General features: G+C 34.5%; 4 protein-coding genes across 10 annotated transcripts in view; 2 read left to right on the top strand and 2 right to left on the bottom strand.

The window, feature by feature from the left end:
* Window positions 1–549: 549 nt before the first annotated feature.
* LOC127788307 (F-box protein At2g39490-like) lies at window positions 550–3,017 on the bottom strand. Its single transcript, XM_052316441.1, has 3 exons — window positions 1,983–3,017; window positions 1,487–1,645; window positions 550–1,060 (listed from the first exon to the last, which is right to left on the bottom strand). Exons 1-3 carry the CDS (start codon window positions 2,781–2,783, stop codon window positions 701–703), a joined length of 1,320 nt encoding a protein of 439 aa, XP_052172401.1. The 5' UTR covers window positions 2,784–3,017; the 3' UTR covers window positions 550–700.
* A 10,819-nt stretch (window positions 3,018–13,836) lies between these two features.
* On the top strand, window positions 13,837–15,756 carry LOC127789179 (pentatricopeptide repeat-containing protein At5g42450, mitochondrial). Its single transcript, XM_052317990.1, has one exon. It carries the CDS (start codon window positions 13,981–13,983, stop codon window positions 15,646–15,648), a length of 1,668 nt encoding a protein of 555 aa, XP_052173950.1. The 5' UTR covers window positions 13,837–13,980; the 3' UTR covers window positions 15,649–15,756.
* A 1,049-nt stretch (window positions 15,757–16,805) lies between these two features.
* LOC127789180 (60S ribosomal protein L23a) lies at window positions 16,806–19,241 on the bottom strand. The gene is made up of 4 exons (XM_052317992.1): window positions 19,182–19,241; window positions 18,979–19,041; window positions 17,311–17,674; window positions 16,806–17,161 (listed from the first exon to the last, which is right to left on the bottom strand). Exons 2-4 carry the CDS (start codon window positions 18,992–18,994, stop codon window positions 17,077–17,079), a joined length of 465 nt encoding a protein of 154 aa, XP_052173952.1. The 5' UTR covers window positions 18,995–19,041; window positions 19,182–19,241; the 3' UTR covers window positions 16,806–17,076.
* A 2,129-nt stretch (window positions 19,242–21,370) lies between these two features.
* The window catches only part of LOC127788570 (serine/threonine-protein kinase AFC1), a 37,086-nt gene continuing 30,769 nt past the window's right edge, over window positions 21,371–27,687 (top strand). For 4 of the 7 annotated variants that reach the window (XR_008020423.1, XM_052317022.1, XM_052317019.1 and 1 more), the window contains exons 1-10: window positions 21,371–21,742; window positions 22,198–22,236; window positions 23,725–23,896; window positions 25,081–25,107; window positions 25,355–25,508; window positions 25,591–25,639; window positions 25,755–25,869; window positions 26,182–26,273; window positions 27,286–27,442; window positions 27,529–27,593. Coding sequence is in view for 6 of the 7 variants with exons in the window: in XM_052317022.1 (XP_052172982.1) it covers window positions 21,632–21,742; window positions 22,198–22,236; window positions 23,725–23,896; window positions 25,081–25,107; window positions 25,355–25,508; window positions 25,591–25,639; window positions 25,755–25,869; window positions 26,182–26,273; window positions 27,286–27,442; window positions 27,529–27,593 (981 nt within the window). In the remaining variant the exon portion in view is untranslated. The remainder of the gene's footprint in view (window positions 21,743–22,197; window positions 22,237–23,724; window positions 23,897–25,080; window positions 25,108–25,354; window positions 25,509–25,590; window positions 25,640–25,754; window positions 25,870–26,181; window positions 26,274–27,285; window positions 27,443–27,528; window positions 27,594–27,687) is intronic. The other 3 variants (XM_052317023.1, XM_052317021.1, XM_052317025.1) reach the window with 1 other exon arrangement.

Below are 27,687 nucleotides of genomic sequence, written 5' to 3'. Positions count from 1 at the left end.
GCGAGCACATGGCCTCAACCCGCCACGCAGGCACTACAACAACCCCTCGCGCGAGCACTCGCATGACCAGCACCCCCAAGTGACGTCACCCAGGGGTGCCCCGAGCCCGAGTCGCCATGTGCGGCCCCACGTAACCATGCACGACCCTAGTTGCCTCTTTCATCGCTATAAATAAGGGAGTCATCATTCATATTTGATATGTTATCTCCATACTCACATTTCTTTCTTTCATTTGACTACTCTATATCTTCGAGATGCTAACTTAAATATTGAAGGGTCTGTGTGGAGATTTTCACCTGCATCCTTAACTAATTTTCTTTTTAGACAAGTCATCCATCGCTATCAATCCATCTGGGAAACTCATCCATTGTTGTCGCTACCCCGGGAAAGTCATTTATCGTTGTCGCTCCACCCTAAGAGAGTCACCCATCACTCCCGATAGCCACTCTTCGTTCGAATAATTTACAACAAGATTACTATTACTCTTTGAAATAATTCAAACCAAACAAATTCTAATTCAAGAAAATAAATTATTCAAATTTTCTGTGGTTTGGCCTTTAAGGTCTAGGGTTTAAATAAATAAAATAACGATTCGATTTTCACCACAATTTTACCCATCACAAAGACCAAAAGTAAGTAGTTCATGCTAAAGTACCAACACCAGGCATTTGCCAATTAATTGCTACAAGCGAGCCGTCAGTCATTCTCTTTGTTCTCTTAAGCCAAAGAAATACCTCTTGTCTGGAAATGAAATCCCTATGTGTTTTGAATGACACCTCGATGTCTGCTTCATCTGACTGCAAGGGATTTTAGCCACCCACCATGATCGGTTCCCCGGCGAGGTAAGAATCATCGATTTCGCAGTAAACGCCCTCTTAAGCAAGTGATCCATCAGCAGCAACTCATCTTCTGTATCCGTGAACCCCACCAACCGAACAACTTCAAGGTGATTCAGCTGCGAAGCATTCGATTCGGCAGTTGAATTTTCAGTCCATAAGTGGGGCTCGTGCCAGTACTGAATGAAAAAGGGCCGTTGAAATTGCCTGCAGCTTTGGTCAATCTGCGCGTTTGAGTTACGGAAATGAAGAGAAACATGTTAATTAGACGAGGAAGAAATTGTAAATGGACAGTGGTTTTTCTAATGAGGTGTGCCCTGCGTCGGTGGAATAAAATTATCATTCATTTTGTCTACACATGTTTTTAATGAATAAAAAAAAAACATATAGCCCCCGGGCCCAGCTCCGTGGTCCAAGGATGAAACGTAAGTGCTTGTTGGCCACCGTCAAACTATTTGTGCATGGATTCAATTCTTTGGGTGTGCAACCTCTCATGATTTACCTCTTTTGTCGGAATTAAAGGGCGAGGCAGCAAGAGCGTTTATGGAGTGTCATAAAAAAAAAAAAAAAAAAAAAACGTATAATTGTAATTTTATTCAATTTTCCATTAATAAATTACTAGTGAAAATAAAAAAGCTGGTAATACCCACTGTTAAAAGCAATCTTTCCAAGACAGGCAAGATGTCCAAGAAACAAGCCAATGAATCCCTCTTTGGTTGGTCGATCTGGGGGCCGACCCAGCGGAGTTCTTTCAGCCTGTTGAATTGGAATTGAAGCCTGCCGAATATCACCCCACCTGTGCACAGCCACTTCAAGACCAGCAAATCAACTAGCAGCTTTCAGAAATGGAAGCTTGTTTGACAATTATTGTCTGTAAAAATTTAGCAAATTACCATTTTCCTTGATGAAACTGGAAAAAGAAATGGACATTGGTTTCGATAGAAGCTTATGTTGTTGGTGTTTGTTAGATAATTTCTCAAATTCATATTTGATCAAGACAGAACTTCTTACATAAAACTCAATCTGATTGTAAAGTAAGTATTGAAGCGAAACCATGCTAAATTTGTATTTTTCTATTTCTACTGATTTCTGAGTGTAATTGGGCGCCAGCTAAGTTCAATAAGTGACACCAAAACTACGGATTACCTCAAGGAGCCAACTGCTTATCGTGAGAGTCTCGATGTCTCGAAGAGATTCAAGAAGTGGTAGAACATCCTCGCAATCAAACTCAATCTGGCCAGGACCTTCTCTCAAATCCAGTATCACATCAACCAAATCGGGCGAGTTCTTCAGCTGAATCAGCGGAAGAGCTCCTCTGTACCTGAAGGATTTTAGATTCAACGCAGAGAGTGTGATACTGGCTGTTTCTGGGCAATCTACCATCGCGAATCTCTGGAGATAGCCATTTGCTTTGATATCGACATTCTCTAGGCCGCAGCAATTTTCTAGCCTCAAGCTTTCGAGAAACTGAAAATTGGAGAACAAGTTAGAAACCAGGCGTTGAAAGAACCTGTTTGCTGATCTTAGGTGCAGAGTCTTGAGACACGAATATTTGGAAGGGCTCAAACAGCTTGATTCTAACGTCAAATCGAAATTGTCTCTCGTTCGGATCCCTCCAAAGAAATCAAGATGGAGCTCCTCCTCTGCTCCCATGGTGGCCGCGAACATTAGGTCATCCTCCATCTTTAAACCGTCCTTTTCGCGGATTTTGAGATGGAACTTCCATTGCTGAGGACCTTCCCGAGATCTCAGGAATCGAGCCATTTCACGGGCTAGGTTTTCATTTGAATCAGCTTCCATGTTTACTTGAACTGGTTTCCAGAGGCCGCTCCACAGTGTCGAAAGAACGCTGGTTCTAACTGCTTCTTTCAACGGAAGAAACGAAACGATTCGCCGCAGAACTTCAAACGGTAACCCACTGATCAAATCAACCCTTTCCGTTTCCATGGATTGTCCTCTTGCAGTAGAACCAAACTCGTAGCTCAAAAGAGCATGATATTAGAAGTAATGATGGATCGCATCAAAACAAGAGTGCAGCGAGAATTGGAGAAGAAGGCTGAAATTAATTGATTTCTTCAGTGTTTGGATTTTGAACTCATCGCCACGGCACCACAAGTGTAGTAATCTAACCAAGAGATTCGGAAAGTTGTCTGCTGCACCCTCAACCTAATGCCAACCAGACAAGGTGAGTCTTCATCTGTCCTTCCGGCTCTTTCAATGCAGCCCTTTATATTTCTGTAAGTTTGTGGCATAGAATGAGCTGTTTGTTTTGTTGCAGCTTAAAAGCTGTAATTTTTAATTTTTATCTTAAAAAAAGTTAGAATGTAGTGTTTGTTTTAGTTTATAGAATTCTAACTTATAGCTTCTACTAGCTTTTAGAAGGAGTAGAAGCTGGTTTTTTCAAAACTAGGATACCCTAGCTTTTACAACTTCTGCTTAAATAATTACATTTTTATGATAATTTTACCCTTATTTTTAACAAAGAATTACCCTCTTGTCTACGCAATCATGGGTTTTTCTTCTCCACCGCCATCTCCATTTTCAGATCTCTTCCTCTCTCTCGTCATCTTCCTCTCTCTCTATACTTTAATTAATTTTTTTATAACACTTGAAACTTATACATATATACTAATTAATTTTTAAATTATCATTCTATAACTACTAAGGGTATTATGGACAATTATACAAAAATAAGTTATTTTACAGCTTATGGTATCAAACACCACAACTACTTAACTACAACTTCTAAGAAACTGTAGCAAACAGGTTCACAACTTATTCTAAGTTTTAGAAGCTATAATTTAAGAAACTAGAAACTATAATTTCTTTAATTAAGTTGCAACAAACGGGCCAATATATGCTATAAACGAAGGGGAAAGTGTGAAATAAGTCATCATATTTTAATTTTAAAATTAAATTGGCTATTATACTTTTAAAATAATTAAATATATCATTGTATTTTTAAGACACGTGACTAAATTGCTATTAAGGACATAAATTGTAATTGTGTGAGATTACAAAATCAATGTTATTTATAAAATTAAAACGTCATTAGGTGATATTAAAAAAAAAACATTTATAATAATAGTTAATGTAGCTTAAAGTTTGAGAGTATAATATTTTATTTTTATATTTTCTAAAGTATAATATATAAACTACCCTAAGTCTAAAAAGTACAATAGTTTATTTAAATTTTTTTAAAATATAATGACTTATTTAATATTTCATCTAAAAATAACATCAAAATCAATTATTCCTTACAAACTTAAGGGCTTCATTGTTTTTTAATTTTTTTAACTTAAATTTTACACCTAATCATGCCTTAATATTATTTATTTTAAAAAGTAATAGTATTTATTTTTAGAAAATAAAAAAATTGATATTTTATAATTTAGAAAATAAAGTTGAAACTGAAAAGGTAAATTTTTTATTTTTAATTAGAGATTAAATCATTCAGTAAAATGTTAAAGCATAATATATTTTCCTAAATGCTATTAGATAAACAAGAGTCAGCAGGCTGGTGGATTGTTTGATCTGACTTGACGTCCCCAAAAAGCTTTAATTTCATTAGATTTAAAACGACTTCTTAGGCCATCTGGAAGGCATGGCCAGAATTCTTGCCGGGCGAACAAAATGAGGAGGAAAGTGCTTAAATTCATCTTCAATTCTGCTTTTTATATGTTAGAAAAGTACTTAAATTCATCTCCAATCCAACTCTTTATATTTCTTTATCACTCCTCAAAATTTGGCTGAGATTAAAATGACTCTCTATAGATGAGGAGCTAAAATTTGCTCCTTATTTCATTTTATATATTTTTTGTATGTATTGAAGTGTTAATTGAATTATATTTTATATATTTGATTATTATTTTTTATATATGTCTTTAATTATTTTGTGTATTTAATTATATATTTTGTATATGTATGTATTTAATTATTTTATGTACTTGATTATTCATTTTGTGGGTATTTGATTATTTTGTGTATTTAATTATTAATTATGTATATGTGTGTATCTTATTATTTTAATGTAATGTGTATGTGTGTATTTATTTATATGTGTATGTGTGTATTTTATTATTGATTATGTATATTTGATTCATTTTATGCATTACATAATTTTTCTATATGTTTTGATTTAATGTTTTGAAATTGATCCTAAAAACGAAAGTCAAAGTTACTCAATTAGATTATTTAATGTTGTATTTAAGATAATTATTATTATATTACATAGTATTTATTTTTTTGATTTTTTACAAAATTTGACCAATTAAATTTCGAATTATGGAAATATTTTAAATAATTTTGTTAAATAATTATTTTTAAAAACTATTAGTAAATTTATTTATAAATATATTAAATATTATAAAATTCCAATACCATCATATTTATTATTAAATTATCAAATAAATAATAAATTTTTATAATAATAAAAATTATAAAATAGGTCAAATAAATAAAATTGAAATTTATTAATAAATAAGTTGGATAGGAAGTGTGATAGGAAGGAGAATAAAGAGTGTGGTTGGAACATGCAAAGTTTTCTAAGCAAAATCAGAATATAGGGTGAATTATTTATAATATAATAAAGAGTGAAATAGGGAGTGTGGTTGGAGATGGTTAGATCCATAAGTTGACAATGAAGATCTACATTAATAGATCTACGAGGGACAATCGTAGAGACAATAACAAAAGGTGGGGGCGAGGCTAGGAATTTTAAGCAGAGTGAACAAAAATAAAATAATAAAAAATAATAATATAATATAATATTAAAAAATATAAAATCATTTTTAATAAAATTAAAATAACAACCCAACTGTCAACACGAACCCTATTCGGCGCGACTGTTGACTTCTCCAACTTCAAAGAACGACTCATGTTTAGTGTGACTGTTGGCCTCTCTCCTTCAAAACCCTTGTTTATTTTCATCTCTTTCTCTTTATCTCTATCTCATTCTCTTCCAAAAACATTGTTGTAAATCACCAACCGAATTTTCACCGTGAAAGCAACCTTCTCTCTCAAATATTTTCATCTTTGGCATCTCCCTTGTTCGTCGCCGCCTCTAGTATCTCCCTCTTTCATCACTGCCTCTTCGTTGTGCAGCCGATCAGATCCATGACGCCAATCGGATCCACGTGTCTTAAGTCTCCCTCATTCGACTTCACGATGAGCTCCATTTCATTTGCATTTTTTTTCATTTTTTTTTGTCTTTGTAATTAATTGTTCTTGTTAGGATTTCACAGTTATTCGTTGTTCATTTTTGTTTGTCTTTGTATTTGTGTTTGTTTGTTTGTTCTGTCTCCCACAGCGTCCATCGCATCTACAACCATCTACATCCTTGCTGTCGTCCACGGCCTGCTCACCATCCCTCAAATCCCCTATCTCTCGTTGCCCTACCTCACTTACTCCGTTACTCATAGTTTCTCCCTAGCCCTCACTCTCGCCTCTCACTACTCTATCTCTTGCTGCCTCTCTCTCATCTCACTACTCTGTCTTGCTCTCATCCTCGCCCTCTTGCTCTCGCTCGTGCCCTCTCGCCCCTGTTGATCAAAACCCTGAAAATAGTGATAAGTCACTGATTAAAAAAAATTCAAAACAACTAGAAGAACATGTCAGAAATCGGTTCTCCATGCAGTGCCTGCAAAGTATTAAGAAGAAAATATACTCAATTGTGCGACTTTGCCCCTTACTTCTACCATGAAGAATGACCTACTGATTTTGTAGCCATCCACAAGATTTTTGATGCCAATAATGCCTCCAAACTCCTGGCTCAACTTCCAGTAAATGACCGTTATGGGGTTGCCACTATACTATTGTATGAAGCTCAAACTAGGCTTCAAGATCCTATTTACGGATGCATCTCCTATATTTTTGCCTTCCAATAACAAGTTATCAATCTGCAATTTTATCTATCTTTATTAGAGGAATTACTATTTGTAAACTCTTATGGAAACCCTCACAATATTCAAAATCGGTTTCACCTAGAAACTAATTCAAACCCATATTGTGACAATGGATCTTTCCCCGTGAATGATCCAAACCCTATATGTAATTTTGAAAATCCAGTCATCCAAGAAGAAAATGTGTTGTTTCCTTGTTTCCAAGAGACTAGGTCACAACATTACTCAATCGAAACTAGTAGTAGGCAATTGCCATTCTCAGGTGATGTCGATGAATTTGGATCCATCGTGTTCTGCAACCATCATCAACATTGAGCGTCAGTGAAATCCAAAAGTATCAACATGGGTGAATTAGATTTTTGTTTTGTAAATTCTATAATGATATTGTAACATTGAATATTCTATGATTGCTTTCTTAGATGTTGTGTAATTTTAGATCTGTAATTGAAATGGTTAGCATGTAATTCTCCTTCATTGGCTATAGTCTTGAGAATTATAACACTTTGGATTTATAATTCAATTAGCAGTGGAGTGAAATAAATATTAATGAAAACCTAAAATTTGTTCTTTTCAAATAATTTGAACTAAATAATAATATATTTAATGAAAACTTAATGTTAATGATTAAATAATTTAATTTATTAAGTCACAAAAATTTAATATTACTACGAGAGAAAATGTACTATAAATATATTATTATTTACTTTATAATTTAAATATTTAATTAATTTAACACGTTTAATTAATGAGATAAAGAGATGAGGGAGAGTTAATTGGATGTGTTAATTAATGAAACAGAGTGGGAGTGTCCGTTAGAGCAAGAAAGGGAGATAGGGGGAAATAGCATTTTCTAGAGCCAAGAGGAAGAGAGAGTCATGTGAAAGAGAAAGGGAAGGGGGGAGAGTCGTGAGAGAGAGAGAAAGTCTTTGAGAGAATGTGGGGGGTAAGGGAAGCAGTAGACTAGTAAGGGAAAACGGATTGTAAAAAAATATTAAAAAATTGTATGGGTAGCCCAGAAAGTAGCCTGGAGGGGGAAAGCAGCATTTTTCAAGTTTTAAAATTGAGGGGTGAGCAATTACAACCATTGGTGGCTTAATGCTCAGGAAAAAATTTAAAAAAATAAATTATATATATACAGTAATAATTTTTCAAATTGAAGGATAGGCAACCACCCTTCACTATACGTAACTCCGCCCCTGAAAAAAGGTTCATGAAATGGTTCAACTCGATGAGGGTCTACACTGACGATAGATCACACCAAAGGTTATCAAATTTTGATCCCTTGGGTGCAGGTCAAGTGATTGAATTATGATAAATTAGGATTCGTATCAGTAAGTCGTGGGTTCGATTGATTACTTTGCACAGTGAAGCAAAGCCTCTACCTGCGATTTGCTTGCTTTGTCGAAATAAAAAATACGAGCGACAAGGGATCGCGCAAGAATGATAATCCTAAAATTACCAAATTTTGGTGTATTTTGTAATGTAATCATTAAATTTTAATTTTTTGTAAAGTGATCACAAAAGTTTGAAATGTTTTGTAATTTGATCATATTTAAGATTTTTTACCGTGTGGAGCTCCTGCCGTGATGATGATGTGGTTTTGACGTGGCAAACAATTAATGTCAAATGTGGAGTGTATAAAATTGTTAATGAAAATACGCCATGTGGCACAGCCCCTCTCCCCCCAATCCTCACCAAACCTATTATTCTTGCTCTTTCTCTTTCTTTTCCATGCATGATCGAAGCAACCAGAGACAGTGGCGAAGCAACGAGAAACCAAAGGCGACAACGAAACAGTGGTGACCGACAGGTGAAATAGAAACGTTGATGGCAGCGATGACAAACGGGGATAGAGGCGACAACAGTGGCAAACAATGACACCCATTCTCTCTTTTTTCTTTATGTGTGACCGAAGTAGTAAGAAATGAAGACGGCAGGGAAGCAGCGGTGACCGACGCGTGAAGTAGTGACTAGCGAAGTAGAAGCGTTGAGAGCGGCGGCGACGAATAACGATTGAGGCACAGCAAAGGCGAACATCAGTGATCAGCGGCCAAAAATGAAGGGTAGCAGATGTAGGCGGGAAAGAAAGAGAGATAATGGGAAGAGGGAGGAGAATAGGTTTGGTGGGGATATGAGAGCTATGCCACATGGCGCATTGTCATTGGCAATTTTGTATACCCAGCATTTGACTTTGATTGTTTGCCATGGCAGGAGCTCCAACGATATACCTCATAAAATCTCAAATATGATCAAATTACAAAATATTTCAAACTTTTATGATTACTTTACAAGGAATTCAAATTTAGTGACCGCATTATAAAAAAACACCAAATTTAGGTGACATTTGATGTGATTTACCCTTTCCATCACCTATGAACAGTTTTACTTTGGGGCAACTTGTAATAATTCATTTTCTCATGTGTTATAAAACTAAAAATTAAGATAATTTAAAAAAAATAATTATAATTTAACTTTCATTATTAAATTAACTTTTTTCTCTCTCGACTCCTCTAATAATTAACTTTTTTTTAGTTGAGTAAGCAAGCTCACATAACGGTCATTAATATTCTCATTCTTAATTTATTTTTAAAAAATAACTATTCATTTTAAAACCATGATTAAGAGTGATAATTATAATTTTAATTATCTAAATGTGCTTAAATTGAATTTTAATGACTTTATTAATTTATACTATTTTCAAATCATTTTTAACCTATTCTTAGGCTTCAGATACTTTTTAAGTCTTTTTTTCCGATATAGTTATTACTTAATATCTCATTAAAGTTAAATTTTTAAATATTTTTTTATTAACCTATCACTTAAACAAATGCATTCATCATAATAAAACAAACCAATAGAAAGTATTTAGGCCCAAAAACAAAATATAATAAGTACGCATTAACTGAGAAATATTTAAGTGTATTTAATGTTTTTAACTATTGCCCTTGAGATAATTATTAGTATTAATTTTTTATTATTATAAACTATTTTAATAAATATTTTAATTCTTAATTATCTTACAAAGCTTGTGTATAACACACTCGGATTTTGTTTTTTTATTTTTTTTTATTTCAAGCCAAAAATAGTTAATAGTTAATACCACATAAATTAATTACCCTAATAAGAGATAGGCATTAAAGATAAATTTAGACTAAAAGCTCACAAAACATAATGGACTTGGGATGATACTATATTTATCATCAACTAATAAAATTATTTATATATTAAATTGATATTTTAGTAATTATTTAAATAATTTTAAAAATAATATATTTATCATCAACTAATAAAATTATTTATATATTAAAATTAATATACAATAAATATAATTTTATTTAAAAATACATTTATTAGTATTTAACCCTTACTCTTAAAATAATAATTAAAAATTATTATTTTTTAATTTTTAAAATTAACTCATGTTCGATCTCTAGAACTTTTAAGATTGACCGGCACAACTTTGTTTATGCCTTGGACTCAGAGTCAATCCAGAAAGGTACATTCAACCAACTATACGGTCACTTTACTCTCTTCAATTCAGAGCAGTTGACAGTTGGGTCTACTCTAGCCTATTTTTTACAGTACTTCTGATTTTCATTTATTGTTTAATAATTTTAATTTATTTTAAAATTTATTTCTTTTTCTGTGAGACTCAGCCCCACCACATAACACCCAATTCTTCGCAGGAACCTAAATACATTCAGTTTTATTTATATCTATTGAAATATATCTCAACGGTTACTGTCTTACGGACACGTCAAATGGACTATGTGGGCTTGTGATAAGTCAGGCCAATTTGGTTAGGCTCTTGGGATGACCCTCCACTACGAGCGCGTCAACATTCAATTTTTTAATTTTGTTGAAAGAGATTAATTATAAGATATATTTTTAAAAGATTAAGGTTCGAATATGTTATTTATTGAGATGATACTGACATATAACAACTCATCATTTATCATCCAAATTATCTCTTAAGAGTAGGGATATTCACAGTGCAATTTAGACAATTTAAGTTATTTTCAACATGCCAAATCGTATATGTGGTTTGGCATTAAACCAAACCGCATGGTTTGATTTGGTCTGCGAAAATCACATCAGATCACACCGTAAATTGTGGTGCGGTCCAGTGCAATTTTTGTTGTCTAATATAATATTAATCAAAAATAGAGCAACAAGCACATATCTAAACCAAGATATACCGGCTGCTCTACAAACAAAGCAAATAAACTGAAACATCAATTCCAAATTCACACCTCTCATGATTTGCAGACAATAAAACAAAAATAATTGAGCAAAAGAATGTAGAGAGTGAAATAAAAAAATCTGTAATAAAAACATACTTGCTTAACATTGCATCGGATGAGTTCATGTCGATCACAGGGGCTGCTCAGCATGCTCTAATAGATCATAAAGAAAGAAAGAACAACAAATACTTAGTCCTTCTCTTGCTCAAACGCTCGCCTCCCACCCCCTACCCTTTTTTCTCTCTCGTGCTTCGCTCGTTGCTGGCTGCGGGTAACCCGTCTCTCGCTCTCACTCACTGCAGCCTCTATGCCTTCGTCGAACAACTCGGATTGTTGTTGAGGACCTGAGGTCGCTGTCTCGCTTGTCCTCCTCGGTCGCTTGCCTTGCTCAATTGTGAGCTCAGTGCCTCTCTCTGGCTCCGTCGCTCCCCAGCTCATTCCCCTCTCCCCCGGTCATTGCTCCCTTTCACGAGCCATTAGCTCTCCCCTCAGTCTCTCGCTTGTTGCCTCTCTCACTCTGTCGCTCGTCAATCTCCTTAGCACACTTCAATATGAAAGTAATGAGGGATGAGGTCGTGGGTAAATAGCTTAAGGTTAGGGTTTGGTTGGGGGGAAATGAGAGAGAAATAAGAGAGGAAAAGCCAAAGAGGGTCCGGATGCCTCTTTTTATATTTATAATATATAAATTATATTTTTTGAAATTATATATTATATATGCGGGCGGTTCAGTTTTGAACTGAACTGCCGGTCTACCAAACCACGAACCGCACGATTTAACAGTTTTCCAAACCAAATTGGACCACCAGTTCAAAAAAATCGGCTGATTTAATCTGGTCTGATTTGATTTGGCCAAAACCGCAATCTAACAAGTTTTTTAAACACTCGTACTTAAGAGGCAACAATCTAGTTAGGCTCTTATCTATTATAGTGTCAACTCAAGCCCAGTACTTTTGGGCCCTTAGCCCTACTTGGCCCGTTAAGTTTGGTCAAATTTTAATTTTAAATAAATTATAAAAGTGTAAATATTTTAATTTTAAATTTAAATTTCTGAAATAACTCTTAACATTTTAAATATTATATAGATAATCTCACAAACTTGTAATGACAATTAATAAATCTCAATTAATATCTTATATACAATTTTACACTTTTAATAAGAAAATTATATATCATACATAAAAAGCCGTTGCCACTTTAAAAAAAATAAATATATAATAAATATATATCTCATATTTGAAGTTTGAATTTAAAATATGAAATAATTTTTTTATAATTTTTGAATATTTATGAAATTTAAGACTTCTTTAAAAAGTGGAATTATAAACTATTTAAAGTTTTAATTTTTATGTTTTAAACTTTTATTTTACAAGTGGAAATTGCAATTTCTCAAAAATGTTTTTATATGTTAGATATTAATTAAATAAATATATTTTATTTAAATTATTTTTAAAATAAATCGACCTAGTAATTTCTATCATATTCAACTCATTAATACTCGTGAGCCTAACTCCACTTACCTAGCTTAAGGTGGGTTCGTGAGCCAAGTTAGACTTTTGGTTTGGTTAAGAGTCTGGCTCTTGGTTGTGTTATTAATTCAAACCGTCCTAATTCATTGAATAAGAGTTAAAAGATCAGTTTAAGGTGATCTATTTGACATGTGTAGTTTAATTTATTTATATGAATTTTTTTTATAATTTAAAAATTGTTTTGGAAATCCACATGATTTAATTTTCTTACAAAAACGGTTAATTAAACTCTCTTTAATCTAAATTCAATTAATTAATCCATAATTTAATTATATTAAATTAAATTTAAGCAAAACTAAAATGTCATGAAATAGGTAAAGGTCTCAACGAAAGAGAATGAGACAAAAGAAAGACAAATAAGAAACAGAGATCGATAAAACGTCCAATGGTAGAGATAAAGATATCGATGAAGGAGAGAGGAGGGGTTGAAATGGCAACGACTGCAACTCTATCGTCGTGGACTGAAAAGTTTGGAATCCACATTCGGCATCTTTTACTTCATATTTTTTTTATTTTATATTTTTTAAAATTAATATATTATGATTAAGTTAGAGTTTAATTAACTAAATCTTAATTAAATTTAGTTAACAGTATTAATAATCCAGAATTTAAATAGCAGAGAATTTTTATACAAATAACTCAAATCACATGGATCTAAAACAATCCACTCTTAACTATTTAGGTCATGTTTTCTTTACTATTTTTATACTTTTCAGTTTTTAATTTTTCAAAGTAGTAAAAATATATTTATTTTTATATTTTAAAAATAAGAAAAAAAATTATAAAAAATAAAATAATAAAAAATTATTTTAACTATTTTCATAACAAATACGCTCAAAATTTTTAAAATACGAATAATATTATAGATAAAAAAAATATATTTTTAATAATTTTAAAATATAAAATTAAAAATGAATTCAAAACTCAAAATTAAAAATTAAAACTTAATTATGTTTCGTGATGTTTATAAAAAAATTGTATGAATTACATTTAAATTTTGTGTTATGTAACTTAAGAATGTCATTAAAGATTACTATAATTCTTTTTTTTTTCTTAGAATGTTTTTTAATTAGTTTAAAAATGTCTTTGTAATAAATTAATAAGTAAAATCGTCATACATCACTTCAATTTTAATTTTTTCGAGCTTATACAGCTTTTAAATTTTAATATTCATTTAATCAATTTCTAAATTCTAAATTCTAAACGAAATTTAGGAACATCTTAATTAATTCAGAAGATAATATGATTAAATCTAAAAAAAATTATAAACTAATTAAATAAATTATTATAAAGTTATAATAGATGTCTAACCAAATTGCCAAAGCGTTGATCATTTACCCTAAATACGAAAATGAACAAAAGAATACTCTTTTTCTTTCCTTACTCTCAACCCTTAATTTAAATTCCAATGCGAACCCCAATTAGCAATCAGATCGCCATTTAGCAATCCAAAATTGATGATTGGCGTCTGGCGATGCTGAAAAACCAGTTCTGGGCACACGTGAAATCCAGAATACGTGGGCTCTTCCCATCTCAACCCATTTTCAAGCTTCGCAGACAAGCTCATACTTCGGCTCACGACCATCTTATTCAAACCCGAATAGCCCATGGACGAGTCCTTAAACTAGGAATTTCAACTGTAGAATCAGGCATTGTCAAGTCTTATTGTGAATCCAGCGCATTCTTGGACGCCCGCCAGTTGTTCGACGAAACGCCCGACTGGGATGTTGTGTCGGCCACGGCAACAATTAGCCGCTTTGCTCGACACCGTTGTCACAGCGGAGCGTTTTATCTCTTTTCAAGAATGGCTATGATGAATATCAGCCCTAATGAGTTCACTTTCAGCACTGTAATCCATTCATCCACTGCTCTGCAGGACCTCTATTCAGGGAGGCAACTTCATGGTTTTGCAGCAAAGATTGGACTCGATTCAAATGTCTTTGTGGGCAGTGCAATTTTGGACCTCTATGCCAAGTTGAGCAGTGTTGAGGAAGCTCAGAGAGCCTTTGAAGATATCCATGAGCCAAATGTGGTTTCTTACTCAACTTTGATCTATGGGTACCTCAAGAAAGAGAGGTTTGATGATGCTCTCAACCTTTTCCAGGCAATGCCTGAGAGGAACGTTGTTTCGTGGAATGCAATGATTGGTGGATATAGTCAAATGGGTCACAATGAGGAGGCTGTGAATCTTTTCATTCAGATGTTGAGAGAAGGATTAGTCCCTAACCAGTCTACTTTTCCTTGTGCCATTAGTGCAGCTTCCAATATAGCAGCCCTTGGAATGGGAAGAAGTTTGCATGCCTGTGCAGTCAAGTTTTTGGGCAATCTTGATGTGTTTCTTGGCAATTCTCTGGCCAGCTTTTATGCAAAATGTGGAAGTATGGAAGATAGTCTCCTGGTATTTAGTAAACTTCCTGAAAGAAATACAGTTTCTTGGAATGCTTTGATATGTGGTTTTGCTCAAAATGGAAGAGGAAATGAAGCCTTGGATTTGTTCCAGAAAATGCAACACGCGGGTCTTCAACCTAATAGCATAACTCTACTTGGTGTACTACAGGCTTGTAACTATGCAGGCCTTGTTGATGAGGGTTATTTGTATTTCAATCGGGCAAGACTTGAGGACCCTAGCTTTCTGAAACCGGAGCACTATGCTTGTATGGTTGATCTACTTTCTCGTGCTGGACGCCTCCAGGAAGCGAAGAGGTTTATCGGTGATTTGCCCTTTGAGCCGGGAATTGGGTTTTGGAAAGCCCTGCTAAGTGGATGCCAAATCCACTCTAACATTGAATTGGGCGAGCTTGCAGCCAGAAAAGTTTTGGATTTAGATCCTGGAGATGTTTCTTCATATGTAATGCTATCGAATACACATTCTGCAGCTGAAAGATGGAAGAGCGTAGCGATGATCAGACAAGAGATGAAAGAGAAAGGGATGAAAAGAGTTCCCGGATGCAGTTGGATTGAAATCAAAAACCATGTTCATGTCTTTGTTACTGCAGATAGGAGAGACAGCAAGAGGGATGAGATTTATTTGGTTCTCAGGTTGTTTCTTGAACATGTATCTGATGACCAAGCTCTCAATTTTTTGACAGATTATTACATCCAGCTTTATAATGAAGAATTGATCCAAGAGGCTCTGGTTTAGAATGGATCAGCTGTGTGTGAATTGGCGTATGTCACTCTTGTTTTCATCTGGAAAGGCAAACGCAAATATAAGCTTAGTGGACACCACCCAGCCATGTTCTTCCTTTCACACTTCCGGATATTGTCCTGCATTCGTCAAAAAATTTGTCAAATTGGAACATACAGCGTCCAGTGCTAATTGCATCTATTAGCCTTATGTTTGTGAGCCGCCCTCACAATTTGATCTTTCGGATCTGGAAATGCGAACACACCCTTCAACATCATGCGGTGTAATATTTCGGTTGCACTGAATATGCATGTGTCTTTACGATTGATTGTTCCTTGAATTGGCCAATGTCTCTGTTTGAATATGATGGAAGTGTTTTCGCTACCTTAGCCTGATGAAATATTGATTTATAAGAGCAAAATACCCCCATTTATACGGGATTAAAGCTTCGTGCAACTTTGTTAGTTTTATGTCCAACCCCGTTTACGTTAAATGGGAGAAGTAAAAATTCCAGTCAAATACAAGCACGAAATTTTAGACAAAACCCCCAATACCGGAATGAATTCATTATGACCCAAAAAATAAAAAACAATTTGGTTAAAATTCAGAATAAGCTAACCTCATAGCAGACCTATTGCCATATCGAAGTTCAAAACTCGTGTTTGTAACTTTCAGGGATCTATGGCCCTTGCAAATCAAAAAGATGAATATCAAAAATTAACAGAGGGTATTCTATGTGCCAGTCGTACACAGTACGTACGCCATGGGAACTCTAATCGATTAAAGTTGGTTGGGTGCTGTGAGGGGCGGCTATACCACGACCACCCTGATCTTTACCTTTGCTGAGTGAATCTCTGCAACCCATTAGTGCCTGCGACATAACTAGGCAAGCAATCCAAGACCACATTCTATCAGTCCATGGAGCGGCAAGAAGTCGAATTTAAGATCGAGCCTTTCAAATGAAATGCGGATACACGATTCTCTGAATCACCATTGCCTACTCTAATCACATTTTCTGAAAAACCATATTCACGTGTGTATCACATATCCTGGCTGGAGCAAATGTTCATTTTGACATTGAAAATGGCATCTTCAAAGGTGAACAACCACTGCAATGAATGGCATTGAAAACAAATGCAGCACGACCAACATGTTATTTGAATGCAGAAAGCTAACCACTAAAAGTCGTAGTATATGTCAAATAAGTTGATATAATGGGCCCAGAAGCTCAAAGTATCAACAGTTGCTATGGTACGAGAATGAGAGGGTCAAAGTATAACTGGAAATAAAACCAAACAGCACTTCAAAGGCATATAGAAATAAAAAAGGAAGAGACTCAAATCTCAGGCCCAATTTCTTGACAGAAATTGGAATCCAGACCCTGCCTCAGTTGTCCACAACCAAAATACTAACTAGAATCATACAACTGGAAAATGAAATGTCTTAGATTATGCCAATCTTGTTTGCCACATCCAAAGCATCATAGTCTGGGGTCAACCTCACATATGCTTTCTTTGTCCCATCAGGCCTGAAACAATGATAAATTGGAATGAGTTTCTTACTGAATGTAGAATTCTCTTGAGATATAAAACATAATCAACATATACAAGATTGTGCAAGTAACAACAAAAACAATAATATCTTTTGCAGGGAGACACCCACAATGGGTAGCCTTACCTAATCAAGGTATTTACTTTCTTGGTCTGAATGTCATACATCTTCTTAACTGCATCCTTGATCTTCTTCTTGTCAGCGCGGATATCAACAATGAAAACCAAGGTGTTGTTATCTTCAATCTTTTTCATTGCAGATTCAGTGGTGAGTGGATATTTTAGGATTTGGTACTGATCAAGCTTGTTCCTTGGAGGTGCACTAATGCGAGGATACTTTGGGTTTCTATCCTTCTTCAATGTCCTCGGCCGATGGAAGGTAACTGATGTACGTATCTTCTTGGCCTTCTTCTTAAATGTTGAACCAGATTTCACAGCCTTGGCAACTTTCAAGGCCTGGGCCTTTGAGTCAGACCTTTTAGTAGGGTCAGCTGCACAAAATACACATTCTCTTAATAAACACAACATAATAGCATTCATAAAACACAAATCCTGGTAACTTCATGTTCAGTTTCAAACAAATAAATGCAAGCCAACAAAACAAACTATGCAAACTAAAACATTTCATTTACTCAATATATGCTCTACCCTCCCTCTTCCATGTGTCCCATACATAGTTTGTTTAGGGTTATTGCACATCAAGTTACGTAGCACGCACAAAATATCTAGGCTATTGAACATGCCCAATGCGTTTAAGTAGTACACTCCCAAATGGTAGTGGTTGCAAATTCTTATTGGTAGCAAAAAGATAAAAACACAAAACAAAAGAAGTCAAACTTTTGGGTGTTCAGTAACTTGCATTTTTATTTACCCAAGCACTCAACTTCTTTAATGGTAATCTGATTGCCGGATGCAATATTATGTAATATTTACTCTTTGCCTCATATTTTATTAATACCAGACTACCAGCAACTTGCATTTTTATTTACCCAAGCACTCAACTTCTTCAATGGGGATCTGATTGACAGGAAATGGTGTCCAATATTCGCAACATCCATCTATAAAATCACATTCAACATAGGCATCTCAACCAAGCCAGCCTGAGCCAACTTCTTATGCTGGCAATGCCACCAAAAAAATTGCTCTTGGACTTTCTTAACTCATATCTTCAGAGAAGATTGAATCAGAGCTTAGCAAGTTCCATACTTTTTATCACATTTCTGTTCCTACCGGTGTTAAGAGTGTGTTTTTTCTAATTGAGCTCAGAAGGGGAAACTTATGAAATTGAACATTTTTACATCGATATGCAGAACAGATACAAAACATTCTAGGAAATCATGTTCAACATGATTTACTCAAAAATAAGCTTTCACTCATTTGATTGGTTTCACCCTTTTTTCACGTCGTCAATAATTTCCCATTTAACATCCGCGAGAGGGATAAAATTAAATAAAACCTCCTTGACCTGGTCAAACTCCCGCATGAATACATTGAGAAAAATATATTGTAATTGGCAATAGATTGCATAAACTTCCATCAGGATGCGTTTCAACACAGCCAAGCATAGAAGCAACAACAGTTACCACAGACCAAAGGGCAGCTTAAATTATTGTGCTGCCACTCCCCGTGGTATATATTACATTTTGAACAAAAATAATAATGTTTGGGTAACAGAGAACAGTCATATCCCCATGTACGTACAACTAACGGGTTCTGAAAAATTACAAACGAAGTTATTCCTCCAAATGAAGCGCAAGCCTCAAATAAACATACTACAAAAGGAATAACAGCATACCTTTAGCAGGAGCCATTTTTGAGAGGAAGCAACCCTAAACCCTAACAAGCCCTACCTGTTCCCCTGCACAGATGAATCAAACAATGATATCAGCTGATCAATGTAGCTGGAGAATGCGATAACGGACAATCTAATAGTCGATCAGTCGAATTCAGGCTCAACGAATGTTAATCGAACGGACTCCAAAGATAGAGAGAGAGTACCTCCTGCAGCTGCTGCCAAGCCCTAGGGTTTCCAAAGAGGAAGAAGACGATTGCGGCATCTTATACCGAGACAGAGCACGTGCCACTCGCGTGCCAGATTTCATAGCAATGGACCTGGCTAAGCCCAAATGTTTATGGGTTCAAGGCCTCATCCAATCCCTCAAGGCCCACTCAAAATCTCCAACAGAGGCCCGAATGTATATGCCTAAGGACTCGTGCTATGTTAGGGAGACATGCCGTGGACAATGTAACTATATAATCGAACAGAATAAATAAAAATAAAGTTATCCAAATTTTGTTGTTTTTTATTATTTAAAAAATAAAATTATAAATTAATGTAATATTATTTTATTTTATTTATATGTATGATATATATAATAAAATTAATAATCATGATTTTAGATATATTTTCTCTTCCTTCTTTACACCCAAAATCAAGAATATGAAATGGAATTATAATGTGTCTATCACAATTGCCTTTCTTTTCTTTTATTATGAAATATTTACTTAAACAAGACAAAATGTCTTTTTTTCCTTTCCCAGTTCGTACCTCGCGTCCAAACATATAAGTTAGGGGTCACTGAGAGTTTGTGACTTCGATATTTTTCAATTTTATCGTTCAAGACTCTATTTCACGTTGAGTTTCCATATATGTTAGGATGATTTTAACATTGAACATAATAAATTAAGCATTTAATAAAATTACAATATTTTTTAACTTAACTTAAATATTTTGGTTCACGAGGTGAGTTTAATTATTTTACTAAACAATTATAATTAAACTTTGATTAACTTAACCAATTTATCAAATACTTTTATTTAATCAAATTCATTTAATTTCATCTTAATTAAAATACATGCATCTAAATATTAAGATTGTTTAATGAAGCCCCCATTGTAATACCCCAAGAGTCCAGAAAAGAGTAATATATATTGAGAATAAGTAAGGAAATAAACAACACTAACTGAATATCTTTTGAGCTGAATGTTAGCAAGGAATTACGGGATTAAGTGTGCTTGAATTAAGAAAGCTTAAGGATTGGTGACTCTCTGAGAAGTTCACGTAAGCCCATCAGGATAAATTGTTCCGATCCTTCTTATTGCTCGATACGGGATGTTACACCCATAGCATAGGTCGGATGATAAAAGAGTAAGTGATATGTTGGTATAGTTTAGTAGATAATGAGTTCGATTATTTCCTTATGCAATGACTAAAGGCTCAATTTGTGATTTAATTTTTCTTACTTAATCGAGAGCACGAGTACAATGAGTTATGTAAGGACAATCATCCAAATATTGTTTAATGAAACTTGATATTGGTAAATGCCCAAACCAAAAGCAATCTCAAATGCAACCTATAACAATTTTCAAAAGATGTTTGAGACGTGCACTCGCTCCACTAAACTCATATCTCAAAGATCATAAGTGGTATTGGAAAGATTCCAATATTCTGGAAACCTATTTGGTTTCGAGAGTCTTCAGTCTTTAAAAAATTAGTATATTAACCTTTATCAAGAAAGTGCCAAGTAAAACACAAACGTGATAACTCTAATATTTAAAAATTTATTCAATAATTTTGTAAAATATAGACACAATTAACCAAAATTCCAATTTTAATTGATTTCAGAATACTATATATGCTTATCACAAACTTCGATTTTTTTTTTTATAAATACATGAGCCCTGATTTCTAGAAAAATACACATTTGATACTGATTTCAATTATGCATTAAAATTTTTAATAAATTCAAGTGACTATCTCAAGCATCGAATGTCCTATGCCACATGATCGCTATTTTATTTACAAATTCTAAGTGGATTAAGAATGATATTTTTAATAAATAAATTTATTATTATATTTGAACAATAATAAAATTAATATAATTAGATTGGTTTACATATCTTTTATTTTTTGTATTATAGTTTGGCTTTGATTCTAATTTTTTTTTAAGTTTGATTTAAGTTTAAATCGGATCAAATTTAAACCATCAAACCGACACTTAACTATATAATATAAAGTTTTTTAATTAAAATTGTTTTAAAAAACATGTGCTCGACCAATGCCACGTATTTAAAATTTAAAATTAAATTATAATATTTATTATTAAATTAGATATTTTATCGTACTTAACACGTGGCAGTGGCCTTTATTTATTCCGACCGACTCCCGCCGGGTCTGTTTATCCGCTCGCGTTCCAAATGCTTACCGTCTTTCCCTTTGCTTAACCACTTAACCATGGTTAGGAACCCCTGCGAACCATGGTCAGTTCCACCACAGGGCTCTGGTTAGCCCCGAGCCTCTTCGCGGATCTGCATAAACCAGGGCTTCGGAGATGGAATCTCCTTTGATTTCCTGGCCAAATTATGTGAATCTCGCTTGTATCTTCGACCTTTCTCTTTGCTCGTTTTGATCCCTTGTCGTCGACAATCGTGTCTGTGGAATTCTCCAAATGGAGACTCAGACAATCATGGATTTTCCTCTCAAAAACATGGATAAACGTCCCAGAAAGAGAGCTCGACTGACTTGGGACATGCCCCCTCCCGTTCCACCACCTCCCAAGGTAATATAAAAGCTGATCTTTTATTTGAAGTTAACATTGCCATGCTGCTATCTGTTGTGATCTTTATGTAATTATGTTCATCTGTTTTGTGTATCTTTTTGGTTGTATGACACAGAAGTCGTTTAATCATAAACTTATAAAATGTAATTTCATGAAGTTTGCTCCAATCAATGTCTTAACTAACATCTTTTGTTTCTCTCTTGAATTCTTCGTTACTTGATAAGTTGAACTTTTGGGATCTAACTTCAAATTGGCTGCAGTTACGTGTATTTTAGTGCAAAGTGTACAAAATCTGATATCTTTATTGTGTAATTTATGTGTTTAAGCAAAAAATTTTAACCATTGTATTTTTCTGATAATTTTTCCAGATTGACATTTCTATGCTTTGATACTTAAAAACAGCTGCTTCTCAATCAATGTAATTCTTCTTTCCGTATATGCATTTGTTTGTGCAGAAACAACTGGAAAGGAAGAAACTACGGAAAATTGTCACTGTATTATTCTGCTTTGTTTTATCCACTTCTTTTTCATTATCTTTTGGTTGCAATATTTTAGGCTTCTGGTTCTTATGACAGCCCTTGTAACCAAACAATTTCCACTTCACCATCATAAATCAAGGACGAAAATGAATAATGCCAACTGGCATAACTCATCTGCATGATGCAATTTATGGTATTAATTGAAGGAAGAATCTATAACTACAAAATTGACACATCTTGTATCAAGCTACAAACATCCTGCCTATGGTTTGGTCTACAAATTAGCATGTACGTGATCTTATCTGACCCTTTGGTGTACAGGTTGGTTCTCCATCTGATTCTTATCCACCACCATGTTGGGGTGAGAAACACTGTATTTAACACACTACCATATTGGTAATTTTTCTGATGCAGGGCCACAAAAGTCCAAAGGCACAGAAAAGAAATCAATAGTAGGAAGCCTAAGGACTAAGATTAACATTATGGAATTTGTGACAATGAAAATGAGAGAGAGAGAGCACTAGTGTTTTGGCTTCCTTGGACAAACAATTTCTTGCTGTGCTCTTTATTCAAAGTTTGACTATGTCTCCAGACATGGTGTAAATTTGGCAACTTCTGCTGGGGGGATGGGCTGTAAGGTGGGGGAAGGATGATACACGCGTACACTTGTATAATCCATCATATACACCTCTCTTTGTCTTGGATTCCTTTTTTTTTTTTTTGTAACATGTTAAAAAAAGCTATCAAATTTTTTTAGTATATAAATGTAATCCTTCTAAAATTACAAATTGTCATTGAGTCTCCAACAAATGTTAATATAATGCCTTTCTTATTGATGGATATGTTCTCTTTAAGATCCATTGTGTACCTATGTATTTTTTCTGTATCGCATGTTTAGATGCATTATACAGGTTCTTTTTAGTATATAAATACTTGTCTGGGAATTCTATATTAGTTGTGGAAAAGATTTTTGCCCCTTCTGGTAAGTAAGATATATATTAGATAAGGTGCAAGGTACTTAAATGGGCACAAACCCATATACAAAATGAAAGTTGGTTAAAAGATAGATGGTAACATTGTCCCATGTAATGTGGTTTTTGTTCCTAGTTAGATCCTCATTAGCTCTCATCTCTTATGAAGTCCTCAAATTTGGTTTTGCGCTTCACTTGACTATAGTGTGCAATTGGTGCTACAATCTGTCTTATGCCCCACCTGTCCATAGATTGAGTTGGTTTCCCTCAGCAAAGTCTCTTCTCTTGCAAGTTACAAAATTTTCATTTGGGCCACACTTGATTAGTCTGCATTTGGAGCCACAAGGTGGCCCATATCTCGTTTTCCATATTTTGTGGCAATCTTACTTTCCTTCCTCAGTATCTGCACATCATTTCATAAATCCGGTTCTTGATCTGCAATTCTTGGAAATAGTGCCAAGTTCTGATTAAAATTCACTCCATTTGAGTTTTTATGTTTAATTTACATGTGTTTTTTTTAATCTTTATGCAGGTCCTTCCAGCAATATATTATGGGCAAGAACTTGCCGATGTGACAGTTCCCAATTATGCTTATTCTTCTATGTATTCCAGGGGAGTGCCGCGTGCTGGATCTCCTCCTTGGAGACCTGATGATAAAGATGGTCATTATGTCTTTGCCGTTGGGGAGAACTTAACCCCTCGCTGTAAGTATGCATTGATAGTATTTAATTTTTATACTGTTGAGATCTTTTTACACATTTTTTAGTGAATGGGAGTGAATACTTGAAGCCTGAGCCTACGTGACTTTATCTGTCATATTTTGTTTTCATCATTAACTGCACTTTATCCTAACCGTTTTAGGGTTGGTGGCACAAAAAATCATAATGTCAATTGACTTCTAAAAGTCATATTTTGTTTTTTCTTTTATTTATTTTTCCATAAACAAAATGTGTGTACTTGTTCCAGGAAAGAATTAGGACCCATTTTAGGGCTTTCATTGTCTGTTCTCATAATTTTAAAAACAAAATAGAAAATGCCATTTGGTGAAAACTGAATACAAAAAATTAAAACTGAAAATTGAAAGCTCTGTTAAGCAGCCTGTAAGTTGTAACACTTTAACTCGACTTCAAATTTGAGAAACAGGATCTGAACCATTGAAACAACCTATGCTTTTGGTTTTAAACATTATAAAAAAAAATTTATGAACAGATTTCAGGCTATATGAGCTGGTGTAGGATTCTTAATTTGTTTGTTAGCTAGTTTCTGCTGGTTTATGGGCTGGGATCAGGTTTGAACTGGTGCTCTCTTTGTTATTTTGTTCTATAGGCCCCATTCATATTTCTGATATGCCCAATGCCCACTAAGTCCTTTAAGTTATTTAAGAAAGATACTTGGAGGGCCCAGTTTTGAAACTTGTGAATAGTTCCATGGATTGACTATAATGTTGACAATCTGAATGATTTTCTAGAAAAGATAAGACACTTTTAGAACTGTAATTCCTGGTTTTACTGTCAAATTGCTGTTCAGCATCTTAAGAGATTGCAAAAAGGACAGATTAGGCAATATAAAAAATGGTTAACAGTGTGGTCCCACAAGGAACCAGGAACTGTAATTCCTGGTTTGATTGTTGGTTCATTGGCACCAACAATCAAAGGTGTGATATGGTGAACCAATTAAGTGAGATTGGACTTTTTTGACTTTGACCACTGAGATTGGACATCACAAAATTAAGTGCCTACATTTTAATAGATTATTTGGCCTGTGATATATTGATATGTTTTATAGTTTGTGGATTTATGCTCTCTGCTCCTCCTTTTCTTCATCCAATGGTGATATTATCCTGCTCATGGATACCAGTTTTTTTTTTTTTTTTTAATCTTATTTGCAGACAGGATTCTGAGCAAAATGGGTGAAGGTCAGTTTTTCCTGCAGCTTCTGATATCTTTGGATCTGTTGGCTTTACCATTGTGGCTATTCAGTCTCGGTTAAAATGTTTTCCTCCCTTTCTATATCCTTCCTATATTACTCGCTTTCTCCTTTGCTTTTTTTTTTTTTTCTCCTTTTCTGCCTTGTGGGAGAACTGCCAGGCTAGGAGGGGGATGCCCTTCTAATCAGTGATATTATTGTGAAAGAATCATTTTTCTGGTGCCATGAAATTTCAGGGACTTTTGGGCAAGTATTAGAATGTTTAGACAATGAAAGGAAAGAAATAGTGGCAATCAAAATTGTCCGTTCAATACACAAGTACCGTGAAGCTGCCATGATCGAAATTGATGTCTTGCAGAAGCTTGCCAGGCATGATATGGGCGGCACACGGTAGGCTTCCAGTTCCCATCTGCCTCCCCTTTTCAATTTTAAAGTTTAAAGTGATTGGTATAAGTTGTTTTATTCTTTGCAGTTGTGTGCAAATACGGAATTGGTTTGACTATCGTAATCATATTTGTATTGTAAGTATTTATTGGTACTTGTGGTTTGATTAATTTAAAAGGACAATGATGTTCCTTCATGCCTGAATATTCTGTGAGTTGAAAACTTGCGGATGGATTTAAATGGTCTTAACAGGTATTTGAGAAGCTTGGACCAAGTTTATATGATTTTCTCCGCAAAAACAGCTACCGTTCATTTCCCATTGATCTTGTTCGGGAGTTTGGCAGACAACTTTTGGAATCTGTAGCATGTGTGTGCACAATTCTTGCATCACTTTTATATAAATGCTTCACCTTAATGCTCTCAACTCTCTTCAGTTTTTCAATGTTAGAGCTCAGATTTGGGCTCCATTGGGACTCTGTTCATCTGCTCTCTTCACTTTTTCAATGTTAGAGCTCAGATTTGGGCTCCATTGGGACTCTGTTCATCTGTTCTCAATATGCTTAGTATTGGACTTAGAAACTAGAGCAACCTTTGTTTTCAGGAACATGATTGGTAATTTAGTACTAATAATGGACTCTACTTCTTGTTCTTAGTTATTTTTTACTTTCTTATTTTGCAGTTATGCACGATTTACGCCTAATTCATACAGATCTGAAACCAGAAAACGTTCTTCTTGTCTCAGCAGAATATGTTAAAGTGCCAGATTACAAGGTATTTCTCATTTGTTGTGTTCTCATTTATTTGCTTGTTTCAGTTCATCCTAGATAATGCTTTGCCCATGTGTGCATGGATGTGAAATCGGATTCTCCCAGATTTGGGGTGTTTGAATCCCTTTCAGCAAGGGTTCAATAGTTGAAACCAACTGATATTTTGGCCTTGCTGTTTGGGGTCTGTGAGTGATTTTTCCTGGATATGGATTACGGCATTCTTCCTGAATTTTTACAAATGATAATTAGGGGTCTACAATAGTTGATTGGGTTGGGCGGTTTGGCTAACTTCCAAACCATAACTAAATCACTATGTGCTGGAAACCACCCAAACCATAACTTAGTGGTTTGGGCGGTTTGAAGAAATATAATATAATGGTAATTAATGTGCATATATATCATAGATAGACATAAAGACATATGATAATTAATTGTCAATGTACAAGAAAAATAGAAAACAATTAAAAAATTATTCAGGCATGTGTAGGAAGTACGCCAATATACAAGGACACTTCAATTCTTAAAAGCATTGGAATTTATCAATAATAGTTTGTATTTGTAAAGAATCTTGTACATCTATAATCTTATATCGTGAATTTGTTACTTGACAATCAATTAAAATTCATAGCTTTGTGACTAAATAGAAAATCTAAATCATAAAAAACTTAGTTTTATTGGGGTGTACGGTTGGTTTTGTGGTTTACTGAAGCTCAAAACCCAAAGCAAACCGCTTTGGGCTTAAAATTGTCTAACCATTACCGCCCACTTCTTTTGTGAAATCACAGTCTGGTTTCGTTGGTTTGAGTGATTTGGTTTTTTCTTGCTCACCCTAATGATAATCTGGAGACTGCTCTTGTGTAGTCTTTTATTTAATCTAAGTTGGCATTGTAATTGAGTATAGATGGTATGTATATGTTTAGCTGTGTAATATGGCTGTTAAGGTGGCACTCATGGGTTTGATACTCTTCCTTTTAACTTTTCATTGCTAATATGGTACCATTTTGCCTGCATTCTAGTTTATCACACGGTCCACCAAAGATGGTTCCTATTTCAAGAATCTGCCAAAGTCAAGTGCTATTAAACTAATTGATTTTGGGAGTACTACATTTGAACATCAGGACCACACCTACGTGGTATCAACACGCCATTATCGTGCCCCGGAAGTAATTCTTGGTAATTGCCTTGTTAGCAGCTTATATACTTGTATTTGTCATTGGATGTTTAAGTCTTAATTTTATTTGCTCCTCCCTTTTCTCCAGGCCTTGGATGGAATTATCCATGTGACATATGGAGCGTGGGCTGCATACTTGTCGAACTTTGTGTGGTAAGTTCTTAATTTGGTAAATTACATTTATAAACATTGCTTGGTTGGCTATGCATGTTCTTAATTGGGAAAATTACGTCTAGATGCCTGGCAT

The sequence above is a fragment of the Diospyros lotus genome, chromosome 13 (assembly GCF_014633365.1).
Source record: "Diospyros lotus cultivar Yz01 chromosome 13, ASM1463336v1, whole genome shotgun sequence".
NCBI lineage: Eukaryota > Viridiplantae > Streptophyta > Magnoliopsida > Ericales > Ebenaceae > Diospyros > Diospyros lotus.
The sequence above is the reverse complement of the archived record's forward strand: the minus strand, read 5'-3'. Positions and strand labels throughout refer to the sequence as shown.

What these genes read in the sequence shown, in the direction of transcription:
- LOC127788307 (XM_052316441.1), bottom strand. Translation starts at nt 2,783, where the DNA reads ATGGAAACGGAAAGGGTTGATTTGATCAGTGGGTTACCGTTTGAAGTT. An exon ending in TAAGCAGTTGGCTCCTTGAG is followed by an intron (nt 1,646 to 1,982) that starts GTAATCCGTAGT and finishes CTGGTCTTGAAG; the next exon opens with TGGCTGTGCACAGGTGGGGT. An exon ending in TGGAAAGATTGCTTTTAACA is followed by an intron (nt 1,061 to 1,486) that starts GTGGGTATTACC and finishes TCAAACGCGCAG; the next exon opens with ATTGACCAAAGCTGCAGGCA.
- LOC127789179 (XM_052317990.1), top strand. Translation starts at nt 13,981, where the DNA reads ATGCTGAAAAACCAGTTCTGGGCACACGTGAAATCCAGAATACGTGGG.
- LOC127789180 (XM_052317992.1), bottom strand. An exon ending in AAAGTAAATACCTTGATTAG is followed by an intron (nt 17,162 to 17,310) that starts GTAAGGCTACCC and finishes TCATTGTTTCAG; the next exon opens with GCCTGATGGGACAAAGAAAG.